The sequence below is a fragment of the Mastomys coucha genome, unplaced genomic scaffold (genome assembly GCF_008632895.1).
Source record: "Mastomys coucha isolate ucsf_1 unplaced genomic scaffold, UCSF_Mcou_1 pScaffold5, whole genome shotgun sequence".
Taxonomy (NCBI): Eukaryota; Metazoa; Chordata; class Mammalia; order Rodentia; family Muridae; genus Mastomys; species Mastomys coucha.
In genome coordinates, this window is record NW_022196911.1 from 65,724,712 (window position 1) to 65,735,355 (window position 10,644).

General features: G+C 52.9%; 1 protein-coding gene across 2 annotated transcripts; it reads left to right on the forward strand.

Moving 5' to 3' along the window:
* Positions 1 to 212: 212 nt before the first annotated feature.
* Arrb2 (arrestin beta 2) lies at positions 213 to 8,790 on the forward strand. Of its 2 annotated transcripts, none has more exons than XM_031351224.1 (15): positions 213 to 380; positions 3,327 to 3,357; positions 3,960 to 4,020; positions 4,127 to 4,171; positions 4,354 to 4,550; positions 4,663 to 4,722; positions 5,118 to 5,185; positions 5,335 to 5,473; positions 6,000 to 6,084; positions 6,375 to 6,447; positions 6,719 to 6,856; positions 7,538 to 7,621; positions 7,730 to 7,809; positions 7,884 to 7,971; positions 8,257 to 8,790. In XM_031351224.1, exons 1-15 carry the CDS (start codon positions 358 to 360, stop codon positions 8,348 to 8,350), a joined length of 1,266 nt encoding a protein of 421 aa, XP_031207084.1. In that variant the 5' UTR covers positions 213 to 357; the 3' UTR covers positions 8,351 to 8,790. The 2 variants fall into 2 exon arrangements, with proteins under 2 accessions (XP_031207084.1, XP_031207085.1); XM_031351225.1 differs by having other exon boundaries at positions 7,917 to 7,971.
* Positions 8,791 to 10,644: the final 1,854 nt, after the last annotated feature.

Sequence of the window (10,644 nt, forward strand, 5' to 3'; positions counted from 1 at the left end):
CTCGAAGGCGGCCGCCTGCTTTCAAAGGGGCCCAATCTAGTTCCAAAGGCTTGAGGAGGGGCGGGGAGATCGAGAGTAAGGACAGCGCGGGGAGGCTTCCCCGAGGGAGACGGAGGGCGGAGGCGTGGGGCGGAGCCAGTTCAAGGAGGGCGGGCTGCGCCGGGGCGCGCGGGATCCGGCTGACGCAGCTGGCCCCGGTTCCCCGAGACCCAGACCGCGAGGGGAGGGGAAGGAGGAGAAAGACTGAGGACGCGCGTGCGCAGTGGCGCGGGGAGGAGCGGGGACCTGGCAGCGGGCGAGAAGGCTGCGAGCGAGCCGCGAACCCGGCGGGCGGAGGGCGGCGAGCGCGCGCGCACCATGGGAGAAAAACCCGGGACCAGGTAAGGGAGGTGGGGCCATGCCGCGGGGCAAGGGCGGCTGCTCGCGGGGTGTGCCAGGTTGCTCCACTCACAAGGACACCGGGGAAGAAACCCCGGGGCCGGACGCCTGGGTCCCTAGAGGGTAGCGGTCCGGGGCCGCAAGCCTAGGTCCTTGAAGCTATTGGAGTGGGGTTTGCCTGCTGGGGCTCCTGCAAAAAGCAAGACCTGATAGGGATCGGGAAACCCACGCCTGGGTTCTTGCAGAGATGTAGGAGTCGGACTACTGGGTTCTCTGTGCAGGCTGTGATGCAGGGGCGGAGGAAGGAGGAGCAGGTGGCCGGCCCCGAGGGGTTGTGTGCTGGGAGACTGGATGCTGGGAAGGGATTCCCCTAGACTCGTGCCCAACCAATGGAAAGACTCCTGCCCGATACCCCACAGTCTGATTGCTCCCACCTGTCCCAAGGGCCGGATAGCTCTGCTTACAAACTTCTGCCTTCTCCTAGGTTGCTAGGAGCAACAGCTTCTTCTTGAGAGAGTAGAGTGTGTAGGGACCCTCGCTGAAATTAGACTGTATTCCTGTTCTGGGGAGACAGAAAGGTAGTATCTGACCTGAACACACATCCTCTCCCCGGATGTTCTCTGTGCAATCGCGGCTCCTTCCTTCCACTGATACCAGGGTTCTCTTTTTTGGTCTATAGCAAAATCCACTTCCTGTTGTGACCCAACACCCCCCAAGAGGACATGGGGTGAATGCTTGAGTTCCAAAGAGCAAGAGCTAAGGAGTAGTAGGTAGGGGCTATGTGCCTCACGTCAGAGAGAACCAAGAATAAGGGCCTGATTATGAACAGTGACTTCTGCAAAACATGGGATCAACCCCACCACTCCCACTGCCCTTAGAGTATGAGAACGTAGGTTAGATATCAGCATTAAGAAGACCAGTATCTGAGAGAGATGCCCAGAGGGGAGATTGACCTCCTGGATTTGAGGTTAAACACCCCAGAGAAAGGGGAAGTCGCTTACTTGGGGGGGAGGCCCCCAGATTTCCGCTGTGTACTTCAGGGAGGGAATAGATGGACCAAAGAAAGACTGCTGACTTGGCATTATTCCCTACCATCTCATCAAATTCTGGGCCACAGGAAATGGAGAGAATGGCAGGAAGTACAAAGAGGCATCTGCTTTAGCTGCCCCCCTCCAAACTGGGTACCTCCCTGGTACCTCCCTTACTCTGCCTCCTTGGCCAACCTCAGTATGTGCACACTGCCCGCTCCCTAACCAGGCAAGAGGTGGCTGGGGAAGATGTAGAGGGCAGATGCTCTCTTGTTACCCTAGGGCAACTGCCTGGGATACACTGATTATGGCTGTCACAGGCTCTGCCAGGGCTCCCAGTGGGGGAAAATACAAGGCAGGAAGAAACCAGAAGTAGAAGAAAGAGCCAGCCTAGGTGATGTCCGAGCTGTCAGCCCTGATCGGGACAGAAATTAGAGTGATTATTCTAACTGCCACCATGTCCCAATGTGCCATTATTACCTGGGGATACTTAAGGGCACCCTATGTATAGGGTGCCATGTTGCCGTAAGTGTGACCCTGTGATGTATGGACTTCTTGGCTTTGGGACAGGAAGAGACAAGTGGTTTTCCTAGCAGAAACTAACATAGTGCGTTGAAGGGAGTATGGAACACTGAGCAGTATTCAATCTGTTATCTGGGGACCCTTTCCAGGAATTGCTCCTAAGACATGTGTCTTACAAGGGGTAGAATGGTGCTTAGAAGAACAAGCCACCGAAAAGTCAGAGCCCTGGGGTCACTAGACAGTTTCCTATGCTCCCAGCAATGGATGGAGTCTAGGTTTAGATTATTGCAGTGCCTGTGTAGAAAATACCCTTTGACTTGACAAACTGTGACAGGTGAGTGGTTGAGAACAGGGTCTTGAAACCAGGGTTCCTTCCTTAAGTTTATATCAGAGTCCCACCCTGCACATTCTTTGTGACCCTTGACAAAGATCTTTTTTTTTTTTTTTTTTGGCGGGGGAAGGGGGGTCCAAGACAGGGTTTCTCTGTGTAGTCCTGGCTATCCTGGAACTCACTCTGTAGACCAGGCTGGCCTCGAACTCAGAAATCCGCCTGCCTCTGCCTCCCAAGTGCTGGGATTAAAGGTGTGTGCCACCACTGCCTGGCTATTGACAAAATTCCTGTTTGCTGTAAAACAGGGCTCTTTCAGCCTCAGTCACTGGGCTATAAGAGCAGTAAATGCAGTTGGAACAGTGCAGTCCCCCAGTAAATATATTAGCCTGCATCAACATCTTTGTCACAGGATGCTACTGTGTTGGGACCACAGCGGATTTTTTTTTAAGCTGCTGGGGTCAGAAACAGGGCTGTTGGAGGTTCATGAAGTAGTGAGACTTGGGGGAAAAAAACATCTGAGGGGCAAAGACAAGACTGCTCCAGAAGTTACTATATGGTCCTTGAAGCTAGAGGTCAGTTGAAAAGTTCATCTGAGTATATGGTTCCTGCCTTTCATCCTAGCAACAAGGAGGCAGAAGCAAATGGATCTGAGTTGGGGCCAGCCTGGTCTATAGGTCAAGTTCCAGGCTAGCCAGTGTTACATACTAAGGCCAAGGTCAAAAAGGGTGTGTGTGTGACCCAGACATTGTGTAGCCATCCAATTCCCTCTCAGTTTTGGAGAGGGTCCCCTGAGGAGGAGATCATGGATAGTTCTGGGGGCAACCAAGGCCATCCTGTAAGAGGAGGAGTGAGTTAGGTAACAGCAAAGGAGCAAAGGCTTGCCCTGACAGTTGGCTTCAAGGGGCTGCCATGTGGAAAATACTGGGACTTTGTAAAAAGCAGTGGGAAGGGTAGAGCAGGGATCCAGGGTGAATTCCACTTCTCGGGCTGGGGAGGGCTAAGTCCTGGTGTGGGGGTCCCTGCCCAGCCTAAGGGAGGCAGTGGGGTCTTCCTTTCTGTTTTGTTAGGGTCTTCAAGAAGTCGAGCCCCAACTGCAAGGTGAGTCCCCCTCGATGCTTACCCTTTGATCTTCCCTGGGCCCTATCAAAGCCCTAGATGATCCCCAACCCTTAGCTCCCCACTTCCTGTGACAGCTAAAAGCAGACTTCCTTCCCTCCGTAAGCCCCTCGCCGCAGTCTAAGAAGCCACAGGACTGGGTGGGGTCTGGGCTTGGTTCCTAAGCAAGCTTGTAACTCTCTTAGGAACCAACCCAAGGTACCTGGGCTAGGAAAAGTTAATAGTTTCCCAGGCTGTGGCCTGTTTATCTCGAAGCTCTTTGTGGAGACAGCTGCTACCTGCCTGCTCTGGCTAAGTGTTCCCTGAAGACACGAGAACACACATATACACACACATATACACCTGCCCTTGGTTGGTGGGCAGAGGTATGGAAAGTGACCCAAGGGGGCAGGTAAAAGCTCCAAGGGAAGTTTTACTTGATAGTCTGGAAAACCCTACCAATCTCACCTTCCAGTCATAACTGGGAGAAACTCCTTCCTGATAACCCAGCCGAAGGGATCCCAGGACAGGGCAGCTACCTTTGAGATCTCTGGTGGCTTGCCACCACCCTCCCCAATTTCCCCTGTGACCCTTGACATCCTCAGCTCACAGTGTACTTGGGCAAGCGCGACTTTGTAGATCACCTGGACAAAGTGGACCCTGTGGGTAAGTTTGCCTAGAAGGCGCCAGCACATTTCCCCCAAGAGGGGAGGTGGTACCTGGGTCTGGGAATGGCCCCCTTCAGAAAATGAATCCTGTCTCCCTTTCCTAGATGGTGTGGTGCTTGTGGATCCTGACTACTTGAAGGACCGAAAAGGTACCACGCCCATGCTGGAGGGGAGGAGACATCAGATGGGCTGGCGTTGGTAACAGAGAAAAGGAAGGCGGAATCAGAGGCAGGGAGTAGGATTCTGGGAGGTCTGTTATGCTGAGGAAGGGTGTGGGTGCCATGAAGAAAGGGGTTACTCCTAGTCACCCCAACTTACCCTTACTTTCCAGTGTTTGTGACCCTCACCTGTGCCTTCCGCTATGGCCGAGAGGACCTGGATGTACTGGGCCTGTCTTTCCGCAAAGATCTATTCATCGCCACCTACCAAGCCTTCCCCCCCATCCCCAACCCACCCCGGCCCCCCACCCGCCTCCAGGACCGACTGCTGAAGAAGTTGGGCCAGCATGCCCACCCCTTCTTTTTCACAGTGAGGATGTTCTCTGCTTCCTGCAGGGCATGGGGTCTTGGGCTGTCTGGGATTGGCATGGGATGATACACCTGTTACCAGTTGACACCCCATTTTTTTTCCTCCGCTGCAGATACCCCAGAATTTGCCTTGCTCCGTCACGCTGCAGCCAGGACCAGAGGACACAGGGAAGGTACGGGAGGGACGACCTCTCACAGTACGTGAACAGAACCAGGCTCCGCAGATGGCACAAAACCTAGATAGCTGAGCTGGAGGGTAAATTGGAGGGGGTTCCTGAGGACAGGATCCCCATGGGCGTGTGGGTGTGCTGTGGTCACTGAATCTGTTCTTTGCCTTGTGTGTACCTGGCTGGGTATGGGGGCTCCTCCGTTCACTGCCATGAGCCAGCCTCCTCCAGGTGTCAGGCTAGAGAGAGAGAGAGAGACAGTGGGGCAAGAGAGTCCCTCTGTTTCCATGATGAGGCAGAAATCCACACCAACAGGGATGAAGCAAGAAGGAAGGAGGGGGTGTGGTGGATGTGGTACCAGAAGCCTTGGGTAAGAGGTAGCCTTTCCTCCTCTTTCCAAGGCCTGTGGAGTAGACTTTGAGATTCGAGCCTTCTGTGCCAAATCAATAGAAGAAAAAAGCCACAAAAGGTAAGAGGAACAGCTCGCGCTCTCTCTCTGGTTTAACCGCTCCCCCTCAGCCTCACAGAGAGCCTCAGACCCTGGTGGGAGGTAGGAATCTGAATTGGTTTGTGGTATCTTGAAACTAAGTCTTTCCCCTCCTCCAACCCCTGACTCAGGAACTCCGTGCGGCTTATCATCAGAAAGGTACAGTTTGCTCCTGAGACGCCCGGTCCCCAGCCCTCAGCTGAAACCACTCGCCACTTCCTCATGTCTGACCGGAGGTCCCTACACCTAGAGGCTTCCCTGGACAAAGAGGTGAGGTGTGAGAGGGTGACAAAAATGCCACAAAGCAGGCCAGACTCTTGGAGGGGGGAGGGGCAAAGCCACAGGCAAGATGGTGGTTTGGGAGGGTTTTTTTTGTTTTTTAAGATTTATTTTATTTATTTTATGTGTATGAGTACACTGTAGCTGTAGAGATGGCTGTGAGCCATCATGTGTGTGGCTGCTGGGAACTGAACTCAGGACCTCTGCTGGGCCCAGCTCGCTCCAGCCCCGCTTGCTCCTGCGTAATTCACTGTAGCTGTCTTCAGACAAGAGGGCGTCAGATCTCATTACGGGTGGTTGTGAACCACCATGTGGTTGCTGGGATCCTAACTCAGGACCTTCGGAAGAGCAGTCACTGCTCTTACCCATTGAGCCATCTTGCCAGGCCCCCCTCCCTTTTTTTTAAGGCTATTGCCTTACTTGGGTAGAGGTGCTATGGGCTGGAGTTGGGGGTGGCGCAGGCCAACGGGGTCAGTGAAAAACAAGTACAAGGGATGCTTTCCCTTCCCTTCAAAAGCTCTACTACCACGGGGAGCCCCTTAATGTCAACGTCCATGTCACCAACAATTCTGCCAAGACCGTCAAGAAGATCAGAGTGTCTGGTAGGAGGTGGGGGTGGCTATGGGGATGGGGAAGGAGGTCCCTTACTTACAGGGCTTCCACTGCCATGTCAGCCCAGGCCGCAGCCCAGTGTGGGAAACCTACCAGGCCATAGAGAACTTAGTCTGTTCTAGAATAAATACACAGCCCTAGTATTTAATATGGGAGGTCTGTTGACCAGGAGTGGAAGGGGAGGTGCTGCCCCTAGTGGCCCTGCTCTACCATGTGTCCGGGAGTTGGGGTGCAGTAGTCGTCTATATCACCCAAAGCCACTTGGTCCCCTGCCCCACAGTGAGACAGTACGCCGACATTTGCCTCTTCAGCACCGCGCAATACAAGTGTCCTGTGGCTCAGCTTGAACAAGAGTGAGTAAGGGTCAGTGGGTGGGACCCAAGCTTCCGGGAGAGTTTGAGAAGGCAGAATTCTTCAGAATCCATCTCACTTCGAAGGGTGTCTCTATAGCCAGGGGGCTCTAAGCTGTTAACAATCTCGAACAGGTTGAACCAGAACCTACCTCCTCATAATCTGTGCCCAAATGGACAGTGAGGGAGGAGAGACTGCCTGAGGGTGGTAAGATGAGCCTCCCCTAGCCCACTCTCTCCAACAATCTTGTTCCCAACCCCACCCCACCCCCAGTGACCAGGTGTCTCCCAGTTCCACGTTCTGCAAGGTGTACACCATAACCCCGCTGCTCAGTGACAACCGGGAGAAGCGTGGTCTTGCCCTGGATGGGCAGCTCAAGCATGAAGACACCAACCTGGCGTCCAGCACCATGTGAGGGGGGAAGGGGGTGGGGGGGGCACAGGGGACAGGCTTCCGTTGAAAGCAGGCCGTGTGCCAGGCTCTGTCCTGGGTGCCAGGAAGGTATCAATGAACAGAAATGACAAAAACTTCTCACATTCTAAGGGAGGGAAGACAGACAATCAGATAAGTGGTAAACTAGATAGCATGTTAGGAACAAGTGTTAAGCAGGGCAGTATAAAGTAGAGAAAGATAGAGTATAGCAGATAAAGTAGAGAAAGGGGTGGGCTGTGTTGATTTAATATGAAGGGCCCAGAGGAAGGAGGCATTGTGGATGGCTCCAGGCAGAGAGACCTGCAAGCTTAAGGACAGTTGGGATGGTCCCCAGTGTACATGAGGAGTTGTGATCTGCTACTATTACCTTGGACATGTGTAGCCCTAGAAAGGTCAGAGCTTTGCCCAGTGTTGCCTCTGCACCGGTTATACACAACACCATCCCACAGGCCCACAGGGTGAGAAGAGACACAAAGAGAAATAGGTAAAGTGGGCTGCACGAGCCGTGCTGCCGATCAAAGCACCCCTGTGAGTGGCAGAGATGAGGCCCTAGGAGGTTCTGCATCGAGGAATGCCACGAACCTGTATTGCCGTGGCTGCGTAGCTGGTGCCGCAGGAGCCCTGGATCCCTGACTGCAGCTTCCCTCCTCCCAAATGCAGTGTGAAGGAAGGAGCAAACAAAGAGGTGTTGGGGATCCTGGTATCCTACAGGGTCAAGGTGAAGCTGGTGGTGTCCCGAGGCGGGTGAGTACAGTGGAGGGTGGGGGTGGGGCTGGGCAGGGTCACCGGCTTCTCTGTGGATCCATGGGCTGCGGTAGTTGTCCTCTTCACACAGCTCCTCTTCCTCCTCAGGGATGTCTCTGTGGAGCTACCTTTCGTCTTAATGCACCCCAAGCCCCATGACCACATCACCCTTCCAAGACCCCAGTCAGGTGAGTACCGCCCACACCCTGAGCTCCGCACAGGAGCTGAAGCAGGGTCCGTGGAGAAGTGATGGTCCTTTTAGCGCCCATCCACCCACCCCCTCTCTACCCTTCAGCCCCCCGGGAGACAGACGTCCCTGTGGATACCAACCTCATCGAATTCGATACCAAGTAAGAGACACCCCTTGACTTCTTAGTTGACCCTCTAGGATACAGATTTCCCATGCCATTCAGATCCACCTTGTGGGTGGTTGCCTTCTGGCGGGGAGGGAGTGGTCAACTGTCCAGTCGGATGACCCTGCTTGTAGAGGCTACGGCTACTGCCCTGGGTCTCCTGGAACCCCTCTGGTTCTTAAGTGCTTGACTCTAGCATGGGGTGGGAGGAAAGCAGAGCGGGAGGCCCAAGGAACGAACGGTCAAAAGCTCTTACCTCATCTCCCCCTCACTGTCACCAAGCTACGCCACCGACGACGACATCGTGTTTGAGGACTTTGCCCGGCTCCGGCTGAAGGGAATGAAGGATGATGACTGTGATGAGCAGTTCTGCTAGGAAGAGGGGCTAGGAGAGGTAGGGGCGGGCTGGACTCAGGTCCCACGGCCCTCTCTGATGGGAGGGTCCCAGCCTCTCCTCCTTCCCCGTCCATTCGTCTGTCCGTCCGTCCACCCACCCGAGATACACACTGGACCCATCACTTGTTGAAAGTGGGCATTAATCTTTTGACTTCAGCTCTGCTGCCCCAGCCCTGCTCCCTAGGGTGGCAAGCTGTGTACACACCTAAAGTTTTGGGAAAGGAGCAGTGAAAGCAAGGAGCGAATGTAGAGAAAAGGGGTAGAAAGAACTCCCACGTTTGGCCTCATACCAACCCGCCCCCAGTCACCACTTCTGCCCCACAATCCTCGAAGATGAGACTTCGGGGAGGGGCTGGCAAGGCCATTTTTTCTTTTTTTTCATTTCTGAGCATAGGGGAGAAATAAACCTTTTAACAGGCATGAATGTGTGTGTGTTTTCTCAGCGGAGCTTAAAAGGTGTAGGGTGTACCCATCCATGATGCTTTTTTTCTGCATCTGCAGGGTGCCTTACACGGGTTATCAATAAATGTTTACTGGATGACTGTGCTATGCCTGTGTTCCAAGGTAAATATTGAAACTTGGCTTGGTCGGTGCACACTCACCATCGAGGCTGGTAAAGCCACAGAGTAAACTTAGTCTTTTACAGGGAAAATAATAACTAACTTCCCTGAAGACTAGCTGCTCCTGGGCTGGGCAAGGCAGGCTCCTCAACATAACTGAGTGGGCCAAAGCCAGGCTGAGGGAAAAGGAGTTAGCAACACTCAGCAGACACTTCCCATCATCCAGTGCAACTCTTGGAGGTAACCTTTCTGTCTTAATTAGGGTTGATATGGCTGTGACAAAGCAACTTGGGGAGGGCAGGGTTTATTTAGCTTACACTTCCACATCATAGCTCATTATTGAAGGAAGTCAGGACAGGAACTCCAGCAGTGGAACCTGGAGGCAGGAGCCGAGGCAGAGGCCACGCTCTGCTGCTACTATCTTGCTCTCCGGGACCTATTCAGCCTGCTTTTATTATTTATTTATTTATTATTTTTGTGATGTATGTGAGTACACTGTCGTTATTTATTTATTTATTATTTTTGTGATGTATGTGAGTACACTGTCGTTGGCTTCAGGCACACCAGAAGAGGGCGTCAATCCCATTACAGATGGTTGTGAACCACCATGTGGTTGCTGGGAATTGAACTCAGGACCTCTGGAAGAGTAGTCCGTGAGTGATGCTTCTACTGAGCCATCTCTCCAGCCCTCAGCCTGCTTTCTTATAGAACCCAGGATTACCTGCCCAGGAGTGATACCATCCACGATGAGCTGGGCCTTTTTACGTCAGTCACTGATGAAAAAATCGACACAGGCCTGCCTATATAGTCGGATCTTCTGGAGGCATTTTCTCAATTAAGGCTCCCTCCTCTAGCTTGTGTGGGGTGACATAAACACAAGCCAGCACACCTTTCTAAAGGCTCCATCCTATGAACAGTCTTGACCTTCATCCCTACCACGTGCCAAGCATAGTATAGGGACACACGAGCATTACATCATTCCCTGGTTACACTCTGCGTCCCAAGGGGAATGGGAACTGAGAATGTATGACAAGGACATCTAGGTTGAGGTTGGGGATGATGATTTCTCTAGAGGAGTGACCTTTAAGCAGAGAACTGAAAACAAGGTAGGGGATGTACAAGGATAAACCTTCGGGACCATGGCAAAGCTACAGTGTGAAGGCTGGAAGATGTCGTATATAGACTCAGACCAGGGACTGGAGTAGCCAACAAGAAGTAAGGGAGGTTTCTGGAGGCAAATGGGAGCAGCTTGCATGGGCCTTGCGTATGTTAAAACTCATAAAATGGTAATTAAATTCATCATTTATCTACAGGCTTTAAGTGTAACCCAAATGCCAGTGACCTTGCTCACCCTGTCACAGGCCATCTCCCCTACCCATGCTAGCTGTCACACAAAGGGACTAACCCCTTTTAAGTCTTTGCTTCCAGCCTCTCTGACTCCTGTGACCCTGCTCCTTGACCTCTAAGGCTATGGATCTAACTTCACCAGAAGACTCAGAGATAATGATCCAGAGTTAGGTCCTTACGTCTCAGGTTCTGAGTCAGAAGAGCTAGAGGAAAACCCATGGCTATGGGTTGAAGAAAAGTTTATGTTTTCAGTGCTGTTTAGGGAGGTAATCCAGGCATGTGGGTTAAAAAATCTGAACCATGCCGGGCAGTGGTGGCACACACCTTTAATCCCAGCACTTGGGAGGCAGAGGCAGGTGGATTTCTG

Bases quoted from the DNA above. Each gene is read 5' to 3' on its own strand.
- Arrb2 (XM_031351224.1), top strand. From the start codon at position 358: ATGGGAGAAAAACCCGGGACCAG. The intron at 381-3,326 runs GTAAGGGAGGTG...CTGTTTTGTTAG, and splicing joins GGAGAAAAACCCGGGACCAG to GGTCTTCAAGAAGTCGAGCC. The intron at 7,972-8,256 runs GTAAGAGACACC...ACTGTCACCAAG, and splicing joins CTCATCGAATTCGATACCAA to CTACGCCACCGACGACGACA.